The sequence below is a fragment of the Lissotriton helveticus genome, chromosome 9 (assembly GCF_964261635.1).
Source record: "Lissotriton helveticus chromosome 9, aLisHel1.1, whole genome shotgun sequence".
In the NCBI taxonomy this organism is placed as follows: domain Eukaryota; kingdom Metazoa; phylum Chordata; class Amphibia; order Caudata; family Salamandridae; genus Lissotriton; species Lissotriton helveticus.
The window spans coordinates 1138714790-1138737975 of record NC_136070.1 but is presented as its reverse complement, the minus strand read 5'-3'; the positions used below and the strand labels follow the sequence as shown (position 1 = coordinate 1138737975).

Here is a 23186-nt window from a genome sequence, read left to right as displayed (position 1 = left end):
AAGTCCCTGGCGCACTTTTTTAAAGTTGTTACCAGTGGTCTCGTGACTTCATTTGAGAAAATCTTTGGAGTCATCCCTGCTTCCTTTCATTCCATTTTCTCCACTCTGGTTCGTGGATTGGCATTTTTACTTGCATTACCAGCGGACGCTCTTGTGCTTTTTTACATTTTTAAATATGGATGTCCCTCCTATGCAACCTCCCACCCTGCAGCTGCTGACACTGTTCCGCAATCGCATGCTAGAATATTATGGCACAATGCCGTTGGCGATATTAAGCACGGCATATGGATTATCTTTTCGATTCTCCTACTTCACCTGTGTCCAGCCTGTATTTCACTGCCTGACCTGTGATTTCGATTGGGCCATTGATTTGTGTCTCTGCGGACCGGTTTCTCCTGACGTCGACTTTAATCAGCTGATGACTCCTATCATTACTCACGAGTTGGTTTGTCCTGGCGAAAGGATTATGGCTGTGGCATTGATGCATGGACTACTTGGTCCCTGGAATTTACTGGCGGCAGCACAGTCTTTCTTGGAACAGAGCTTTCTTGAAAACCCACCGAGCTGTCCTCTGATGGTGATAGAGGATCCGGTGCTGGGAGAGCACGTATGTTCTTTTCCGCTTTTAAATTGGATGGCTGAACTGTTTTCGGATGAAGACGGTGACTTCCTATTGGAGGCTGTTGCAGCTTATTTTGCATACACAGTTATGTCATAGACCTTTTTCATGTTTGATATGCTGAGTACTAGCATTTCATTGACAATTCATTGACTTATTTGTCAAGTTTTTATTATTTACCTTGCCTATTGGCTTAAGACTCGATAAAGTACTTGGCTGTTTTATTTTTCTTTAGCATTAAATTTTCCTAGTTTTTAATGCTTTACCTTGCGGACCGTCCACATATAAACTTGCAATCTGCTCTCATGAGATGGCACTTCTATTATCTTATTCAGTTCGTTTCTGGATCATGGGGAGGTGTCATCTAGGTCCTGGATATCTTTACACCGTGTTAAGTTAGCATGGGCTCATTACCGGTTTAAACGCCATTTTTCCTTTTTTGCAACTTCTGCACAAGACACTTAGTTGTTGCTTTAGCTTTCCACCTAGTAGTTCATCGTGGTTTACATGAGAATAATATGTTATTGGTCTACTATCTGCTTTACTTGTTAAACTATATCTGTACAGCGAGTGCTAAAGTTTCAAGAACAACACGATACAGAATTGTTATGAGGTCTGATCTCCACGACTTCATACTCATAACATAAGTGCAACTTCTGCCAATTCTGGGCATGAGGCGGGTTTTATATTGCTTTGCCGAACACACATACACAACAGTTGATGCGGTTCACATGAAGAGAGAGCTGGTGTATGCTGATGTGATTCCTTCAAATCTAAGACACTAAAGTATGGGCACGCCCTAAACCAACACAAAGAGACCTTCTTAGCAAATAATATAATATGTGTATTAGGGAGGGTGAGATATAAGCAGCCGCGGGCCGTGGAGGGAGTTACGATGGGGCAGGGAGGCGGGGAGGGGGAGAAGCAGGGTGGAGCCCTCTCTACCTTGCCCCTCCCCCTCCCCGCCTCCCTGCCCCACCGTAACTCCCTCCACGGCCCGCGGCTGCTTATAAGTGTTGCTAACTCTTATTCATTTACAGCATGTTAACATACTGTCACCATTCGCTTTTTATGTACTAGTAACTATGCTGGTAATTTTGCTACTGATAATATGTGTACTTGTATTCTCCACCCTGCTTCTCCCCCTCCCCACCTCCCTGCCTCACCGTAACTCCCTCCACGGCCCGCGGCTGCTTATAAGTGTTGCTAACTCTTATTCATTTACAGCATGTTAACATACTATCACCATTCACTTTTTATGTACTAGTAACTATGCTGGTAATTTTGCTACTGATAATATGTGTACTTTTATTATCTAAGGTACTACGCCTGAGAAGACGGCATTAGTAAATAAACATTTCAAATACACATCTGTTCTTCTTAACTCCATGTTCTGGTTTCTAAGAAATCTATAACGACCGACTGTTCATGAGTTCCACGTATCCTGAGGTACTATAAGTTCATATTCTGGATTGTCTAAACATTGAGAGTTTGTTATATCCAATGTGACACTGTACCTAGCTTGCTAAGGAGTTTTTGATTACTAACGTGAGTTTTGGGACACCCTAATTCGCCGAGGTTCCAATCCTCTGTCCACAGTTCTGTGTGAGAACAGAAACCCTGCGACAGGGGCACCCCCGACCCTTGCTGGAGCTTCATCACACTTGCGATACAACTCCAGCAATGCGCCACCTTTACGGCACAGATACATCACGCATCTGTGCTGTTTTTGCCCCATGATGCGCCGCATTGTAAATGCAGCACACCATAGGTGACGGAACAGCGGCACAGAATGACTAACACATCCCTGGTGATGCGCCAGTCATCATAAATGTATCCCTATGCTTCTTATCTTGTTAGAGATGAACCGCCATATGTATCATCAAAGTTTTTTGCATTTCCTAAATAGCGAACTTTAAGGAATAAATAGCGATTCTTTACCATTCCTAGTTTGCGATGAGCTATTTGCTAATTAGCCGAATGTAGCCCAATGAAGCCCAATGTAGCCCAATGTAGCCCAAAGATGGCCGCCAGACACACAAAAAAACAAATGTAGCCCAAATATCAGCCAGATGTAGCCCAACTATAGCCCAGTGACAGAATGACCAATCAGCTTCGCAAACCTCCGTTACGCGAAGCGGAGCGCTGTTACAGATATATATCTTTTTTTGAACGTTAATTTCTCAAAATCCACTGGAGCACATATATTGAGACCTAGCAAAGGCACATCGGGCTACCAGTCCCTAATATTTTGCCAGGTTTCGTGCAAATCCATTCAGCCGTTCGATTATTATTATTATTATTTTTTTTTGCCCCGCGGGGCCCTTTTAAAACCTCCACATCAAACCTAGGGGGTCAGCGAGGATCTACTATGCCCCCTTATAGTTATTTCCCCCTTTGTTTTGACCTCCTCTTGTCTCTCGATCCTACCGAGAGACAAGATGGCGGCCGCTACGGACTGTTTGGAATGTTGACAGACGCCGGAGAACCAATCAGCTTCGCTTCACAAAGCTCCGTTGCGCGAAAAGTCCGCGTCCTGGGCCGCTGCCCAGTCCGCTGTTACAGATATATATCTTTTTTTAAACGTTAATTTCTCAAAATCCACTGGAGCACATATATTGAGACCTACAAAAGGCACATCGGGCTACCAGTCCCTACAATTTTGCCAAGTTTCGTGCAAATCCATTCAGCCGTTCGGGCTAAAAGTGAGGCCAACCGCCCTATGGAAATTAACATGGGAAAAACGCGTTTTGGGACCCCCCTTTTTTCTCGGCCCCCCCTTGACGAACCCCCCCAAAATTGTCAGGGGCTGCTCAGAAACAAAATGTGCCATTTTCCTGAAAATTTCAGCCAATTCCGTCCACAAACGCCAAAGTTATTAGACATAGAATTTTCAAAAAACCCATAGAGAAAAAATCCTAACTATATATACCTACTGGCGACCGCCAGTAGGTAATATATATATATATATATATATATATATAAAGATCCAACTTTCCACAATGTGCCTCCTGCACAGAAAAGTTCGCGGACAACCAAAATCAGCACTCGAGGCAAGAGATGTAAAGTTTGCTCTTTTAATCCATAAGGTGGGTAACAAATGTCATCAGACGCATTTCGGGCACGTCCGTGCCCTTGCTCACTGATAATTCGCAAAGCAAAAAAGCAGTCATTTAAATTTAGCGGTTTGGCGCCAATGCTCAAACTTTGTAAACATAAAGAAAGGACTAACGAGATTCATGAGTCCCTATACACATTCAATTATGGGCGCCATTTTGTAATGGTGACAATACATAGATAAATCAAATATTATCACATTAACACCACGCCGACATACATATATCATTTAACATTGTAAACTTTGATTCAAACGTTATATTTGAATTGTCATCATTCATATTTACAAGGCACAAATGCCTAATTCATATATATTCGTTGTTTCTCTAAACAAATCAACTTTATGTCTGACTTACATTGCCTGTTTTTTGAAACTGAGAAAGTTTGCGCCGTGAGTATTTAGGAAGAAGCATAAAAAAGGATTCTGAGTATTGCTAATATCGGGCATTTGTTGCAATCTTTATCAATCTTGATGGCAAGCATTATACTGTACAAATACATTTACAAATTCCTATCGTATATCGGAATAAGTCTTTGTGCTGGCAAGTTAGATTGAACTTAAAAAATGCGTAGTGGCTTATATCCAGTGTTTTACAACATTCCTATCATTCATTTTTAAATTCATTTAAACGAATGTATGAAGCCCCCTATGCATTCAAATGCACTAGCCCACTAAACGACACACTCAGAATCACAATGCTATACCATTATACCTCTGGTTAGTCCTATACTTTAAACATTGCCTGGTCCTAAATGATATGCTTAACTTGCTCGGGTGCTTAGGAAGTGAAAAATAGTGCTAATATATAATAGAAAAAGAGAAGAATGTGAATAAGTGCAATTGTGCTACAGTGCAGATATACTCTCTACTTAATTCTAAAAACGTTAGTGGGGTTTCTTTACTAGGCCAACTCTTAACTCTTCATGGAAAACACTGACGGTTTCAGATACCATATTCTTTCGTGTGTTACTGATCCACGGCTCATATGTACACAAAACAGGAAATCGGGTTTTACTTCTGAAGCTAGATTGCTACCCCTCTCTGAATCATTATCATAGAAAATTGTTCAGGTCTTCCCCCATATTAAGTCCTCCCGGACTCTTGCTGTTAAGCAACACTATGTAGCGTGATTCTAGCTGACGCAGTTTCTTCTCAAAGTCCCCTCCCCTTTTATTGGGGACTATTGTGTCTATGACAAAATATGTCAAATCTGCCAAGTTTTTATTGTGTGCAACTTGAAAATGCCGAGCTACCGGGTAGCTCTGGTCGGCATGAACTATGGCACGCATATATATATATATATATATAGAGAGAGAGAGAGAGAGAGAGAGAGAGAGAGAGAGAGAGACACACATACATTTAAGGATTTAGGTTTAAGAGTGGGTGGGTAGAAGTATGAGGTGGTAATGGTTTCTAATGGTTTAGGGATTGGAAGTGGTAATGGCACATAGGTGGCAAGGGTAAAAAGTGGGGTTTATAAGTATAAATAGATATATAGCACTTGCCTTATAATAAGATAAAAGTGTATGTGTGTGTGTGTGTGTGTGTGTATATATATATATAGAGAGTGAGATACATATGCATAAATATTACATAAGTATAAATAATATAAATATAAATAAGTAATATAAGTTAAAATAAGGTAAGAGTTTTATATATACATATGATATATTTATATACATATAAAACACTTGCCTTATTTATACTTACCTGTGTGGTAAAGGCACATGCGAGGTAAAAGGAATTTTCGTGGTAAAAGCATGTGTTATAAAATAATATTCGTAAACACATGCAGGGTAATTGCCAGTGTTGTAATGTCATACAACCATCGAAATGTAACTGAAAGTTGTATTTCATTTCTATAGTGTAAAATGTTGAGAATTCATCAATTAGGTGTGCGAGAAGGCAATAACTGGGAGCACACTAGAAAAAGATACATACTATTTTGGCATTATCTCTCACAGAGACAATGAAGGAGATCTTTTGATGACAGTGTGCAGCAGAAAATAAAATAAATTACCTTTTCTCCTGTCCCTGCAGGATCCATAATCTTTTCAGGTTTTATGTCTTTCATGACACAGACAGCTGACAGAACTAGTTTGACGCCATGTGGAGGGTTCTTCATTGTCTTTACAATTGCAATGTCTGAAGGCTGGGAAAAAAGGACACATCAAGTGGGTATGGTAAATGTTAATGCGAATGAAAGATTTTTAGGTTCATGTTGAATTATATCCATAATCTGGTTTAGTGCAATTAAACTGTAAATATCGTAATAATTACTTTAATGTTGGTAATCTCAATAACTTCCAATGTAACTGCTCAATTGTTTTTTGTATGGTGGCAGGCATCTTAAAAGGGCATCCTTCTGGCCTACGTCACCGCCAAGAGTTTCTAAATTAGCATGCCTTTTGAAGCACAATACTCTCATATCTTATGGGTATACACTAAGAGGCAGAGCTAGTATCCATGCTCACTCCCAGAACCCTAAAATGTGCGACGCATGTATGATTCAGAGGCCGTAACACAACCGATGTATAGGTTGTGAACAGCATTCCCCATTCGAAATTCTGGAACCAGCTATGATGAAGGAATGACCAGGTGGCATTCACATAGGTGTAAGGTTCAAAAACAGAGGTACCGCTGAGTGAGATCAAAGTGTCAACTCTTCTTGGCATTTTGGCTCTATGGTCAACAATGAACCGGGCACATTCCAACTGGCAACAGTATTTGACCAGCTCCTTCACTGACCTAGAAGCACAGGATATATGGGCGACCAACTTCCCCACTAAAAAGATATCAAAGCTACTTTTAAAGCAAGCAATATCTATATCCATGGATTGAGGCATAAAGTCTCTGAAGTTGACAATCCATGGCAGCTGGGCAACCAACCTCTATGACCTAAGCGCAATCATAATTTACCTCTCCCAGCTATTGGCTAAGGGAATGAAAATCTATCTGATGAAATAAAGATTTGGTCTGGTTTCACTAAAAGTCTGCTGGTAGGGGCATGGTGAGGATAAGCAGCACAGGCTGGGTTCCTCAGGAGTTGAATCCATAGTCTGCATCTCAAAATCTATTGCCCTATGGAACATATTGGCTACAACCCATGCTAAGATCCCTAAATATCCAGACATGCAATGAAGCCCTGCAATGCTGTTTAAAAGGGGAATTCACCCAGCTATCATCTAGGTTTTTAAAAATTGCTACTTTAACCCTACATGCAGTGGGGAAGCTCAACCCATGGTTGTCAGATTCTGCTGGAAGCTGACAAAGGGAACCCAGCATGGGTGGCTCCCATAAAGCCACATGTTGTCACTAGGAACACCTCAAGCCTCACACAAAGGAGCACCGTAAAATGATGCATTTCATATTGGGCTATGAATGAAGGTTGACAGTTTCGGAAGAATAGCATTCCAAGAAGGTTTAGAAGTGGACAAACCAGCTCAACCCTGGAGACAACTTATCAATCTGTGCAAGTAGGCGGAGTATGTCACAAAGTTAATTGGTCTCAGCCAGGCAGCAATAGCTCCCTATCATGTCTCATGGATATTCCAAAGATGGACAAAGTAGGATCTGCTTTCATGGACACCCCCACTTTTAGGCTGGTGTCATTATGTTTTATTGACTAGTCTGACCGTGATCGTGCTAATCAGGACGCCTGTCTCTGTGTGTCTTCCCTAAATTAGACATGGTGATTACTTCGGTGCACTCCAGATTGGCTACTGGTGCACCCTTGTAAGGCCCTAATATACAATACTAAGGTACACAGGGCATAGGTACACCAGGGGTCTCCCATGGGCTGAAGCATGTACTAGTATTATTATTATTATTATTATTATATTTTTTAAGTTCAAAAAAGATTTTAGTGAGAAAAAGATGTGTCATATAATAAAATACAGGAGAACAAAAGAGTCACATGAATCAACAATAAACCAAGGAACAAAATTGAGAAAAAAGAAACACATTAAAATACATAAGCAGCTTATCTTGCCTGAAAAGGGGAAGCAAAAAGGAAATACAAATTAATCATAATAAATAGAGAAGCGTTACAAATTGTATCTGGTAGTGAAGCAGATTACAAAATTCAGAAAGTCAAGGTTTGGAAACTTCTAGTTGTACAGGAACCCAGTGCTACTTCTAATACATGTCAGTGGGCAAATGCATCTGTTTGGTTCGGAATGTCTTCTATTGATGTGTGGTATCAGGGCTGAAGCATGTATTATGCCATCCATGAGAGACCAGTCCAAGTGTGACTACAGTCCTGCCATTGAAGCCTGGGTAAGATGGTGCTAGCACCACCTACGACAGATATAAGTTTCCTTATATCTGAGGTCACTGCACTTAAATCCTATAAGTCACCCTTAAGGCAGGCCTTTCAATCCTGAAGGCAGGATGCTCGCGTATAAATGGGAGGGTGCCCCTGCATGAGCAGGACAACCCTAGAATATTCGGAGTCCATTTCTGAGTGGCCTTGTGTCATTACGCTATGGCTATCTCTAAACTGGCTGTAATGAACCCTGACGTGTTTTGTATCAAACATGTTTCCATGCACTGTAAAGCTCCTCCCAGAGCTCAGTGCTCCCGGTACCAGTCTTCTAGACCCAGACAGCAAACTATGGCTGCTGTCGACCAGAGACACGATTCTGCCCTTCTGCTGCGGAGCCAAGCTCGAGCAGGGGAGGGCAGGAAATTGGCTTTCCATCACAGGGAGGTGTGATCACCTCCTAGACAGGACTTAGTGTATTGGGACAGGGTGGGGCGCTTGCAAGCGCCACTAGACTTCTTTGAAGGGCACATTTGGTGCCTTTATTGCATTCTCCAGTTGAAACAAGTTCAGGGAGCCGTTAGCTCCCGCTCTGGTGTAAAACTGGACAAAGAACATGGAAGTAGCCGGAGGAGCGGCTGGGCAGTGCCCCTCCTCTGGGAGGAATGCCTGAATCATCCCAACCCTTTCCTTGGGGTACTCAAGGGCTTCTCTGGGGGTGGGTCCCTAGATTTGTCATGGGACAAGATTCAGATATGAAACCACTTCAAATTCACCCGTCTGGGAACTTTGGACTTCGCTTTGGGAACCGAGACAGCTACTGGGAAGACTCCTGCCGCTCCTGGTCTCATCATCCTGCCAGTCTTCTGCAACAGCTGTGCCTGTGCTCCATACAGGTTCTTCACAATGCCTGTGGACATCCAAGACACCTGAAGGAATCCCCCTTGGAGTGAAGGAGTCACTCCCCTGCATCTGCAGGCACCACAACGAAGCTGACCGGTCTGCTGTTCCTGAGCTCCTACATACTCCAAAAGGTTCAGCGTTCGGCAACACATGTGGTAGTTCTGCAACTCCCTTGAGGAGTGCACGGTCTTCGCAAAAAGTGTGAAGCCAGTATCCCTCGTCGGAACCACTGGAGCAGTATCCTTGTGCACAGCGTCGACTACCTGTTGCCAAGGCTTGTTGGTTCTCTCCTCCAGAGATCTTCAGGCTCCAAGAAGCTCCAGCCTCAAGCATCTCCTGCAGCCAAGGTATTTGCCTGCATCCCATCCTTTGCAGCGTGGGTCTTCATTCTTTGGTGAGTTGCTTGAGGTCTTCTTACGACTCCTGTGGCCCGTGGGTCCTATTAAGGGTCTTCTTTGGCTCCAGTGGGCTCCCCTGCTTGCTTGGGGCCTGCTCTGATTTACCTGTTCGTGGTGAGTAACTTGGACCTTGCTGGTTCCGACACTGCACCTTTTTCTACAACTACATTGGTTGCCATTGCCAAGGCTTGTTGGTGCCACTGTCGGAAACTGACCCCTTGGCTCTTGACAACCATCATGGGACAGCTTGTGAACGGCTCCTGGTCTTCCACAGCCTCACGTGGTCCATACAGCTGAAACTTCAAGGGCATCTCCGACATCAGTGGGCATTCATCTTCCGTGCCTCCTGGTCACTTCTGAGTGGTTTAGACTCTGTGCCCTCTGTTTGCAGGTATCTCTCTCCCACAACCTCTATGGGGTTCCTAGATACTCACCATGGGTCGTTCCTTGGGTCCCCGACTCTTCTACGCCTTCTAGGTCCATTCTTGACTTAGGTCATGGTTCGCATTCCACTATTTTAGTATATGGTTTGGTCTCCCCTGGAAACCACTGTGTAAATGTAAATGTAAATGTGTTTGTATTTATATAGCGCCTTCTACCCTGAGGTCTCGTAGCGCTGTATTCATACCGCTGTGGAACCCTTCCTGGCTTTCCTGTGAAATGTCCACTCCTGGGCACCCCCAAGGTGAAGCCAGGCATCCAAGCGCTGCTGGGGCCATTGTGGAGATTAAGCAAGCTATTGCCCACAGTCACAGAGGGGGACCCATGATTAGACTAGGCACCGAGGCGAGAATTATCAGGTCCGGGGAAATTGTGTCCAAGAGCCGCCGAGGCGGGAATTGAACCCTGGCACCGGGCCAGACCTCTGCATCAGGGTCTGCCACTCTAACCATTGAGCCACGCTTCTCTAATTGTGCTACTTATGTGTTCTATTTTCAAAGTATTGTGTGTATTGTGGTTATATCTCCGGGTAGGAGATATTGCAATGTGTTAGTGAGTGTTAATAATAAATACATATTTTTATAACTACACTGTGTGGTTCTTTTTTACTTAACCCAGATCATAAAATTAAGTACTGGTAAAATAAGCTGCTTTACACTCCTTCTGGACTAAACCTGAAGGCTGCTCTCCACAGCTACCACTTAGAGAGCTTTCTAAATTTGACTAAGACCACTAAAATCACCATCTGGGTTGTCTAGATTAGTGCAGGGTGGTACACTTACATAAGCGAGCACCATATACTAAGCCAGCCTCCTACATAGGAGTGCAGGGGTTGGGATTCAAGCCTGCACTGTTTTACCAGCTAAACTAGGTGTGGATTAATTGAAAAACCATCACTAGCATTAGGCACATATAATATTCAAATAGACTAAGTAAGTTCTACTGAACTTTTAGATTGGTTGTTAAGGGTCTAGCCAACCGTTTCTCCAATCTTAGGACGTTTAGTTTACACTAGGGTAGGTAGGTGCAACACCACACTACACTTAGTGTTCTTGTCTTTAGTTGGGGATACCAGTGTACCCCAGTCTTCTAAGTACAGAGGTCTGAAGTTCCAGGAACTAAGGGCCCTGTGTAGCTTTAGAAGGATAAAGGTAGGCAACAACCCCACTACTAAGCTGCTCTTAGAGCTAATTAATCAGCTGACAAGAATCCTGGAGGGGCAGAAGAACAGGACAATGTGGATGGGTATGCTCCTGAAGAGCATGGGCACCAGGGGTTCCCCCTAGTGACCTCAATTCAGAGTATGGCCAAGAGGAGTCTGGTGACTCCACACTGGCAAATCCTGATCCCCCAGGGAATAGTGCAGATGGCACAGAGGGTGTCCCCTTTATTTCTCCTGGGAGGGTTCAGAGTAGGAAGAGGAGGTTGAGACCCCCCTCTGTTGAATCCAATGCTTCAGATAATTCCATAGGGACCTCCATATCTAGCAAGAGGGTGAACTCCTTGGAGAGGGAATCCACCTGATCAAACTTGAAAGAGTAAGTCTCAGGCTCAGGCAAGATCAGTTGGCCCTTGACAAAGAGACACTGGAGGTACAGAAAGCTATGAAGAAACTGGGACTAGAGCTACATGGTGGCAGCAATATTGTCCCTTGGATTAGGGAAACATCGGTTGACGCTAGGAACCTGAGCAGGATAGTCCCTCCTTACCAGGAGAGGGTGACATCCATAAATGGATTACTGCTTTGGAGGGCCTGTGCATTTTAAAAGGTCCCTTAAGGGCAGTAGGCAGCTATCCTGTTGCTCTCCTTCAGTAACATAGGTAGAGATAAGCTTCTCACTGTTAGAGAAGAGGATGCCGACAATTATTCCCTCCTGAAGAGTGCACTCATAGAGTGGTTTGGCTTAACCACTGAGCAATACAGGAATATGTTCAGAGACACACAGAAGGCACACACCCAGGACTGGGTTGGTTTCTTTGACAGTGCTATTAAGGCTCAGGAAGGCTGGCTTCGTGGAAGCAAGGTACAGGACTATGAAGGATAGTACAATTTGATAATGAGGGAGCACACCCTTAATAACTGTCAGAACCAACTTTTGCACCAGTACCTGGCGGACTCTGATCTGACCTCTCCCCACAAATTGGGAAAGTAGGGAGACAAATGGGTCCACGCCAGGGTTAAGCAGAAAAACATGGTGGTGGAGGTGACCAGAACAAACAAGATTCTTCTAAACCACAGGAGAAGGGCAAAGACAAAAAGGAGTCTTCTCAATATCCCCAAAAACCTGCATCTGGGGGTGAGTCTCAAAAGTCCAAGAAGGGTAAAAAGAAACATTGGTGTTATTTGTGTAAAGTACAGATCCATTGGACAAGAGATGCTGATTGTTCAAAGGCCAAGGAAACTACTACCACTGCCCCTAAGGCAACTGCTCCCCCTAGAACCAGTACAAGTGGTAGTACAGCAACCAAGGGATTAGTAGGGTTACCCTTGGGTGCTGAGGTGGTTTCTGGCCTAGTCAGAACTCCAACTCAGGCTGTTCTAGCCTGTGATGATGGCCTAGATCTTGCCACCTTACTAGTAGGTCCCACTAACTTGGTCAAGTACAGGCAACAGCCTTTAATCAATTGAAAGGAAGCAATCGCTTTCAGGGACACAGGGGCCAGTTTCACAATGCTGACAGAGAAACGTGTGTCCCCTGAACAAATCATAATTGGACAGAGGTACCAAGTAACCAACTCTAGCAATGCCAGAACTGATCATTCCTTGGCAGTTGTGAACCTCAGCTGGGGAGGGATAACTGGCCCCAAAAGAGTTGTGGTATCTCCAGATCGACCAGTAGATTGTCTGTTGAGCAATGATTTAGAAATTTCAGCCTGGTCTGAAGTAGAGTTAAGGACTCATGCAGAAATAATGGACATCGCTGCCAGTGTCTTTGTTGTCAACAGTGTTCAGGTCAAACAGCTCAGCACTGATGAGGAAGTGTGCCGTGTCCCACTAACGGAACTCACAGCAGTCTGTCCGACGTACGTCAGGCGAGGTTTGGTGAGCGAGGGGGCGGGGTTGGTGCCGACAGTGATCGCGCGGGTGAGGGGGGCCGGTTCTCCCTCGAGGGGCATTGTCGGCGTCTCATGACCGGGGACCTTGGAGCAGGCATATACCGGTAAGTCGGCAGAAGCGGGGGGAGTGAGTGCGGGGAGGCGTGTGGCGTGTGGCGTGTGGCCGTCTTTGCCGCTGCTGCTGCTGTGTCGGTTGCGGGCGGGGCGCCTGGATGGTCTGGTCAGTGAGAGACGGTTAGACCAGTGCAACTAAGCCCCCACCCCCACCCTCCAGAACCGCACGTCGCCGCACGGGGTTGTTCGTTCCTGTACTCCTCGGTTACCCTTGAGTCAGCTGCGTCAGCTCTCAGCCGTCAGTGGCCGCGTAGGGAGCTCCTTCCTGCCTTGCCTTGCTCCGGTCGGCATCCGCACCGGCACCGTCTTTTCCAGCCAGCTTAGTCTGCCGGGCGTGAGGCGCACTCGGCTGCTTTTTCTAGCTCTGGGGCTGCTCCCCCCACCTGCCACCCCCTGAGCTTGTCAAGCTGCGGCCGGCTCCACTGCCCACTCGAACTGTCGACGGGTCGACTGGCTGACTGGTGATCTAGCCGACCTCCTTATTCACTACCTGCGTACTCGACCCCATTTGGTGGGGGGGTAACATAGGAGGTGAGGTTCTGACTCCCAGTCCAGCCTAGCCCAGCCCGGCTTCGAGCGGTGCAGTGTGTGTGGGTGGTTGTGGACAAGCGGTGGGGGTTGGGAATCAGTCTAATAGTGGGGGGGTGCCACTACTCTGCCACCACCCAGCCTGCCACGATTCAGCCAATGACAAGGCACACGCTCAAAAAGTGTTAAAAAGTGCTAAAAGTGGTAAAATTGACCATAAACAATCAACAACTAACCGGCAGTTCCCTGACGATAGCACATCTTAAAGTTCTTTGACAGAGCAGAATTCTGGCTAACAGTTTAACTCCAGTCAGCCAGCTAGTGACGTCAGAACCGTTAGAGCTCCCAGACCCCAGCCTCCAGATACATCAGAGTCAGCCGAGCCATCAAAATCACCAGAGCCCTAAAGCACGGCAACCTCTCTTTGAACCTTAATTTCTCTGGCGTTGCTACTCCAGCCGCTTCAACCACCTTCTGCCATCTTACTCATTCCAGCACAGCATCGTCTTCAACAAATCAACCATAGCCATGAGATCTTGGAAAATAGGAAAGATCACAGCGGCACCAAAACGGCGGAAATCAAAACAGCCGGCGTTAAATGAAGAGCCCAATTTGGGTAATTACAACCCCTCCCGGGCCCTCCAGGAAATAGCGACAGAGATAAAATCTACGCCAGATGGTCGCTGTAATCCCTGTAACCCCAATTTTAAAGGCAAGAGTACAGACACGCCAAATGTTCTAAAACCCCCAAATCTGTTGGATTACTTTAAAACAATTTCAGCTACGACCAACGTTTTCTTAAAACTGCAGCCCCAGGACTCAACCGACCTTGTAGCCCCGGATCAGCAGCAGGCCGAGCAGCAGGCCGAGACAAGCACGCGCCCCTTACAGCAGTTATCTTTGCCACAGTGACCAATGAAAACTAAAGAGTCAGCTCAACCCCTGGGAGTTTACATCTTTGGATCAGCACTCAATGACCGAACCCCGGTCTGGCAAGGGGGCCCAAGCTCAAGCCCCAAACAAAACAATCTAGTTACCACTTGGAGCCGCAACCTGGTCAGCAACGTTCACCTAAAGGAGAGGATACGCCTGGAGCATGCCCGTTGCAATCTTCTCCGGGGGCCCACAACATCACTCAAGTTCTTGACCATAGATCATATTCAGAATCAAGAAACAATAATAACACCTCACCGTCAAGATCCTGATGTGCCAAAGGAAAGCATAATGGTCCCTCATCGTCAACTAACCTCCGTACAAATTCATGCGCAAAATTTGGATGCGCTCAACAATATTCTCCAACCGTCTCACTCATCTCAAACCATTAGTACACCTAAGGAGCACTTGGATGTGTCAAGCCCTCAGCACATAGCTTTCTCTCCACCGGCACCCACACTGACAGCCCCACAAAAATCATCCAAAAAGTCTGATCCAAATGACCAACTTTTAGCTGACCTCTCATTTTTCTTTAAAAACAACCAAAACCCATCTGATGGCATGCCAAACCCGCAGCTCAACCAAGAAGAACATACAGCAATCGGGGTTTGGCCGCAACTTCTTCAAACCTTTCAACAAACAGTTAATGCACTAAACTACCACTCGGATAAACTGGATGTCCAGGTCGCTCTCCTGAACACCTTAGCGTTGTTCACGGCAGGGATCGATAACAAACTTGATAAACTGAACAACTTAATACTAGGAGCGCAAGCCTCGACAAAGCTTATACAGTCGGTTTGTTGCTGCTCTCCAATTATTGACTCACTTTCTTCGCTTCCAGATTTCCTAACCAGTGTAATAAAAGAAGTCAAGCTGCTTAAGGTAGGCAACCCACACACAACTCTCAGTCCGCAATCAAAAAGAACACAAGACACTACCCAAGATCAAGCCAACCTATGGACTACTGCACACAAAGGCACTAAGCCAAGTGGGGGAACAGTTCTCTGCCCAAACCAGCCGAGTGAACAGTTAAAAACCGGCAAACCCTACGCAACGCTAACAGGGCCTGAACCGTCCAAAGAGACGACCGAAAATCCCGGGACCCCAAGAGGGTGTATTTTTCTGTCCGGACTACCAAGAACCAGGGGCAACGGCCAGCTTAACGATCTCGGACTCCCTCAAATCGGAAGGACCATCAGCCCCTCTACCACCCTGTAGTAAAAGAGAGCGTAAACGTTTGCATAAACAGAGAAATAAAATAAGGGCAAAAACAACAGCTGTCCACCCGAAACTCTTTCCCCTTTTTGAAACTGCGGCTAACAAAAAAGCTCTAAGTGAGACAGCCATACCATCACCCACAGTACATCCTAGTGTCCACAACGTAAAAGTGGTCCCACTTGCACCCACCACCCAATGAATCGCGGGGAGTTCCCATGACCCTCCTGAATCAGCAGGGCGAACACCAACAGATGAGCCCAGCACTGTCAAAAATCAGCGAAGGATGACAACCGACGAGTTAATCTTACCCGAGTCCACAGTGACCCGAGTAAAACCTAAAACAGTCTCAGTTTCGATGGGAATGGGGTATCAGAGTGTACCCATATTCCACTCCAGGCTACCCCACTGCCCTACTAAACCAGCCAATTACTCCTCGGGAAGCTGGAACCACCAGACCGGAGGAATTCCCCAGACCATATTCGATTTTAAAAAACACATCAGGACCAGAAGAACAACTTCAAACCCCTCTAACAGTGGTCTCCCATGTTGACACAAGTCAAGGTTGGGGGTGGCTCCCAGCCATCCTGTCAACAAAAAGCATAGAATGACCGTCCGAAGTAGAGTGCAGGGGCCCCAAGCACAAAACCCTGGCAAATCCACTCCCCCTAGCATCCCCATCAGTAACCGTGCCTAACTTACAAGCAGATTCCCCTTTCTCAATATGCTCTTGGAATATAAGTGGCCTCCATCAGAAAATTACAAATCCTGAAACATTTTCCTTCCTATGTGAACATGCAGTATTAGTAATACAGGAAACCTGGGCCTTACAAGGATGCCCCATTATCGGCTTCACTGAAGCATGGAAACCAGCGTGCAGGGATAGCCGATATGGTCACCCCAAAGGGGGCCTGTCAATATACATATCAAACAATCTAAAAGGCCCGATTTCACGACTACTCATCGACGAAGAATGGCTACTCGGGGTCAAATTCAACTCATGGCGGAATCAGCGCTCACTCTTCCTTTTAAACGTGTACATTAATCCAAGTATGCGTACAAAAAAAGATCATCTGGCTCATTTAACGGAAATTATGAGCGACATAGCCACGGAACACCCCAATTCAGATTGTATTGTCACAGGTGACTTTAACATCAACCTATTCCAAGGCAAATTAGCAGACACCGAAGGGCCCTTTTTATTTCCGATCTATGAGGCCGTTACACAAATTAAACCACCCAATCAAGCTTATTGCTGATTGGGCGAACTCTGTGTAATGCGATTTTACAGTGCAGGTTACCTGGTAATCAACGGAAGAGCGGAGGGAGACAAACCCCCAAACTGGTCTTGGACAAATGGCAGCAAGCGATCTTATTTGGACTATACCATCTGCAATTCAGCCTTGCTTCATTGTCTGGCAAGTTTTTGTATCCACCCACGGATTGAAAGTGATCATAGACCTCAGGTCATTTCCTTCAATACAAAACCAGTAAATCACAAACCTGCTACTTCAACAAGTCGGGGAATATATACGGAGAACCTGAAGCGCCTCAAGTGGAGTGAAGACATCAGCCCGAATATCCTGCAAGAAAGCATGGACATCATAAGAGGCGGAATCGATCAAGAAGCTTCGCCGACCACGACCTGGTCGATGCTCTGCTCCCACCAGATCAACCTTTTCCCAGCGAAACAACAGGTCCAACGGCCAATCCAGTACTGCAAGTTCATAATGTCAATACAGACAAAGTCACTTAAGAAAGCAAGAAACAACGCTCTGCGATTACTCGCAAAATCCCCAGGGAACAGCGAATGCTTAAATCTTTATCAAGCCTCCCAGAAGTCTTTCAGGCTGGCGATGATTAAGGACAAACAGTCGCACAAAACTGAATTCTGGTGCAAATTGGTGTGGGAGAGTAAGAGTAAAAACTCAAGAAAATTTTGGGCCCTAATTAACCACACAAACCCGAGCACTTCGAGCTTTGGATCAGCAAATATTCAAGAATCGGATTGGGCAACATTCCTCACCGACCACTTCGGATCCCCAGAATCCCCAGTACCAACAGGATATAACCCCCTAAGAGAGACTAATTGCTTACATTCCGTCAATGAGGACCTTGAGGTAACACAAGAAAGGGTTGTAACAGCAGTGGCAAAAGCAAGATCAGACGGAGCACCGGGCCCAAATGGCCTGCCACAGAGCCTGTTTAAATCTGACTCAGCTTTCTGGTCAGGAACATTAACAAATCTTTTTAATTATGCCTTGAAAACTGCTACAATCCCCGATTCATGGCGAGGAGCCATAATCCACCCAATTTATAAATCTGGATCCCGCTCCTCGCCGAACAATTACAGACTCATCGCCCTACTGGACATTGAGGCCAAGCATTATACAGGCCTCCTCCTGGAGGACCTGAGGTGATGGGCAAAGGAACACAAGTTGATTCCGTTGAACCAGACAGGGTTTGTTGCCAACTCAGGGACCATGATCAACCTATTAGCTATATCAACCATTGTCGACAAAGCACTTTTAACATCTAGGTCAGTGTTCTGCTGCTTTGTCGACTTTAAAGCAGCATTTGATAGGGTCCCTAGGGCAGCCCTATGGGAAAAATTAAGGAAGTGGGGGATCCCTGATAAACTATTGGAGGCAATTATTCAACTTCACTTCCGCACCTGGGTTCGGGTGAAGCTGGGGTCTGGCACACATCTCTCGCGGAAAATTATGACAAATAGAGGTGTGAAGCAGGAATGTGTGCTGGTCCCTCTTCTCTTTAACTTGTTTATATCAGATTTGTCAAACACCCTGGACGACACAAACAGTCACCACCCAAAGGTGGGAGGCACGGCTATAAATAACCTTTTGTATGCCGATGACCTGGTTCTCTTCAGCCTCACCAGGGTTGGGCTGCAAAGGCTTCTCGACAAATTGCTTAGTTATGCAAGCATGAACCAATTAGAGGTCAACCTAAAGAAAACGCAAGTTGTCCCTTTTGGTAAAAAACGACATGCCGGTGTTGGGTGGACATTTAACAAAACAAGTCTTGCAATAGGTCAGTCATACAAATATCTGGGTGTCCATTTGGACTCCAGATGTAACTTTATAAAGCAGCGTAATGAGATCGCAGTTAAAGCTACGACCCTGGCGGTGTCACTAAGTAAGCTCTCTAAAAAACTATCAGGTCCAACACTCACGCCTCTCTTGGAAGTCATGAGAGCGAAAATCTGCCCCACCCTATCTTACAGGATAGAGATATTTAGGGGAAATTGAACACCGCTTTAAACCAGCATATAACCAGAATATATAAAAGGGTTCTTCGGCTGCCACCATCTGCATCCCCAGCACAGATAAGATTAGAGATGGGGCTATTAAACTATGAGGCTTCTAACGTGGGCACTTATTTAAAGCTCTGTCATAAACCAAGGCGAGCGGACCCAAGAACATTAGAATCTTTAGTCTGGTTAGAAATATCCCAGAATAATCCAGGTGGAACGTTTGGTCGCCTTTTTAAGGATGCCATTCATCAAATGTTAGCGAGTGACCTATGGGCTCTCAATCCCAGTCAGACAGCTTTTAAAATGGCCAGTAAAAAATCTGTGAGAATGAGATCACTCATTATAGACAAAGCACTTTTTGCAAAACGCAGTCATTCCTGGGCTCTCATAAATTCGTTCAGACGGCTAGCCCCCGCTACTTATCTGTCTTGCACATACTCACTGTACCTAAAACGCAGCCTAATAGCCATTAGAATGGGTGACTGGCGATTTCTGCAAGACCAGCCCCACTGGCAACGTACAGGGGAAGACATTACCTGTAGAGGGTGTGGTAAAACGGCCGAAACCCCGTTGCATGTGGTCTGCCTTTGCCCTCTTTTTAATTCCCAACGTAGGTGCAAACTAAAAGCTGAATGGAATAGGTTGGGTGCCCGGACTTGCAGGCAAGCCATTATTATGGCTCTGAACCCAGAAATATAGTCTTAAACATAAGGCTAGCAAATTTCATTCAGCAAGTATATCGTAATTTTAAGCAAAAGAGATCCCACAAAGCCTCCCTCTGATCCCCATTTAACATTCAATATATCTTATAATATTCACCAACTTCTAAGGAAGACAAAATGAAATGAGCATAAGAAGTACCCATAAGAACATTGAACTGTTTTTATATGTATGATATTACTGATTGCGCCTATTTTAAAACGTTATGGAATAAGAAGGATCAAGATGTGGATGATCTCTATTTTTATATGACTGCTAAATAATCGATCGTATTTCTGTATTTATTGTAATATTTGGGACATAGTGTGAAATTTGTATTCTTCTTTTGAAGATATCTGTGTCATATCTAAATAAAGATATTTGAGTTCAGCACTGAGGGAGCACTGGATCCTGGAAAAATGGACCAGTTAGCTCCTAAGAGAAGGAAGAAGGGTAAGGAATTATCCTCCTCCCAAACTTCCAGTGACGACCAGTCTACTGACGGAGATGATCTCAGTCCTTGTGAAGGAACTGTCGCAGAGGAAGGGCAGACTTGAGGTTGGAGCAGCAATCCTGCCCCTCTCTTGAACAGCTCAGACTGCAAGCTCCCAGTTAGGGGTCCATTGTGTCTGGTTAAGGAGGGCTGGGAGCAACCTCTCAAACCTCCTAAACAAGATTTTGTGGACTATGTACTTGACCTGCGCTCACGTATTTGAGAATATAAAGAAAGCCAGTAGAAACCTTGAGGCTAGCCAGGAGCTTCAGAAAGGCTGGCTTGGCCAAAAGGCTGTCCTGACTGTTTACCAGTCAGGCCAGAAAGTGTGGGTGTTGGAGCCTGTGATCCCAGCAGCTCTCTGGGACAAATGGAGTGGCCCCCATATCATCCTTGAAAAGAAAGGTGGGGTCACCTACTTGATGGGCCTAGGCCCTCCAAAAACTCCCCACAGGGTACTTCATGTGAACCGCCTAAAAACATTTGTGGGCAGGGCTGGCAGGAGCTTGCTCATGGCCACTGATGAGGGACAGGAGGAAGAGAGTGACCCTCTACCTGATCTCCTCACGCAGAACCCTGTTAATGGGTCAGTGGAAGGAGTAGCCTTGACAGGCAGCCTAACTGACCAACAGCAAGCTGATTGCAGGAAGGTCCTCAATCAGTACAAACACATGTTCTCTCTGATACTCAGTCAAACCACCTGGTGTACCCATGAAGTGGCACAGGTGACAGATTGACAGTAAAGAGCACATTTTACAGACAGCCTGGCCATGTTACAGACTGCATTGGGACAGAGGTCCAAAAGATGCTGGAATTGGGGTAATTGAGCCTTCAGATAGCCTTTCGGCTAGTCCAGTAGTCCTTTTGCCAAAACCTCACACCAAGGGTGGAAAAAGAGATGTTTTGTGTGGACTACATGGGCCTTAATGCAGTCCCTAAGGCTGATGTCCAGCCTATTCCCAGTGCAGCTTCGTTCATAGATACTTTGGCCTCAGCCAAATATCTGAGTACATTTGACTTAACTGCAGGCTACTGGCAAATCAGACTAGCTGAGGATGCCAAGCCTAAAACAGCATTTGCAACCCCTAGTGGGCCTTTTCAATTTATTGTATGCCCTTATTGTATGCCCTTTGGTCTGAAAAATGCACCTGCCACTTTTCAGAGGTTGATGAATAAAGTTCTAACAGGTCTGGAAGCCTATAGTGCAGCATATATAGATGACATTGCTGTCTTCAGCTTCAACTGGGAGGATCTCCTGGTCCACCTCAGGAATGTTCTGGAGGCCCTGCAGAAAACAGGCCTCACTATCAAGGCCACCAAGTGCCAGATAGGGCAGTGCAAGGTTGTAGACCTGTCTTAGCATGACCGCAGGTGAGGGGCACGTAAGCCACACTTTTCCGCCTCGGTATGGGAGCATTTATTTGAGGCCTCGGTGAAGCACGTTGGAAAGGCTCGATAAGCAGGGGCACACCGCTGCAGCACTGCCAGACTCGTCAAATGCTGCAAATGGAGGTGTATGAGGTAGTGGAAGGTTGGATGGGGAAACCCCCTGGGAGCAGTGTTGGTGCACAGACTGATGAGCTGAAATAGGGGTTTGAGGTAGCAGAAGTGCGAGGCAGGTGGTGCTTCTGTGGACGGCCTGCCCCCTCTAAACGCCATGCCTGCAGGGCTCTCTTTTCGCTTTGAGGCACCACAAGAAGGAAGATAGTGTCTCTAGCGTCAATGGTCAGCTTGCCAGCAAGTAGCTCTAATTTCCACACGATCTGAAAATAGGTGTGAGGGGGGGATGGGTATTGCTTGTGTCAATGGCCGCCCGCACTAACAGTCTGATTACAGTAATCGATTAATGCTGACACTTACGTAAAAATCCATGTTTACGCATGGATTGAAATTACGATTAAAAAGGTATTTAACATATCAGAAGCGTTAAATTCCTCAAACTTCTTAAATTTCAGCAGGTCAAACCTGCCGTAATTTAACAAGGGAAATATGTACTTTACTGTATTATCAGGGCCGGACTGGCTGTAGCGGGCACCGGGCAATCCCCCGGTCTGCCGCACAGGTGGGGGGCAGTTTGGGGCCCATGGGGGGCGTTTTTGTTACAGGGCTGTTTTTGCAGCATAGCTGCAAAATCGGCCCCGTAACAAAATCGGCCATAAACCGGCCCCGGCAAAGAGCTCGGCGGCACCCACAACCCCCCGGGGGGAGGGGGACTGGCCGAACACTTTGCCAGGGCCGGTTTTGGTTCCCAGTCCGGCCCTGTGTATTATGCGCATTTTGGTGCAGAAAACACCAAAATCTGCATGTTATCCCACACAAACTCAAAATAGGTGTTATGGCACGGGTTAAATAACAAACCCAATGCTATTGTTATTTATCAGGTGCGCTAAATAGCGCCTAGACTCTTAATCAGGGCCTGTTTCATACCTGCCGGGATCCCCGGTGTGTGTGAGTCGAGAGTCAGGTGTCTCTGGTGTTCACAGGCGGCGCTTTCATTGCTTCTGATTGAGATCGTTGTGTCTTCTCCTTGAGGTGAGGTCGCTGTTGGGGGGAGGGGCGCCCTTCCCAATGGAGACAATGGAAGGTAGCACTGCTATGTCACTACGCACCCGCAAAGCTTTTTTACAAGCATGTAGTAACAATTTTTTTTATAAAAAGCTCACTCTTATAACAGAACGCACCCGTAATAAGAAAGCACACCGTTTCATAAGATAGAATCCTATTTATTACAAATTATTGAAAAATAACTTTAGGTATCTTCTTTGAGCTGCCCATCATCAAAGCATCACCCCATTCCCTAAACCACTGAAAGCACGCACACTAGGGTGACGGTAAACACATCTTGCGCCACTGAAAGCACGCACTCTAGGGTTACGGTGAACACATCTCGCGCCCGTGAAAGCACGCACGGCATCCTGTTTTTTTCTCTGTGTTCCGGCTGGAACACCCTTTCCTTCCGTGTTGTGAGCAGGTTTCGATGTCAACCGGCTCGATATGTATTTACTTAATTTTTTTATGCTTTCTGGGCCTGCTATAGCATCCCCGTTTTTTGTAATTGCTGGCTCCGCTCCCGCGCTGAGCGAGGGGAGCGATTGCCTTCTTCACTTTTGTGTTTGCGGCTGCTCCCCCG

The 23186-nt window shown here is 45.8% G+C and overlaps 1 protein-coding gene across 1 annotated transcript in view; it reads right to left on the bottom strand.

The window, feature by feature from the left end:
- The window catches only part of DNAH12 (dynein axonemal heavy chain 12), a 1534490-nt gene that overhangs the window by 607597 nt on the left and 903707 nt on the right, over positions 1–23186 (bottom strand). Inside the window, exon 50 of the mRNA XM_078661571.1 lies at positions 5758–5889. Within this exon, the coding sequence (XP_078517697.1) occupies positions 5758–5889 (132 nt within the window). The remainder of the gene's footprint in view (positions 1–5757; positions 5890–23186) is intronic.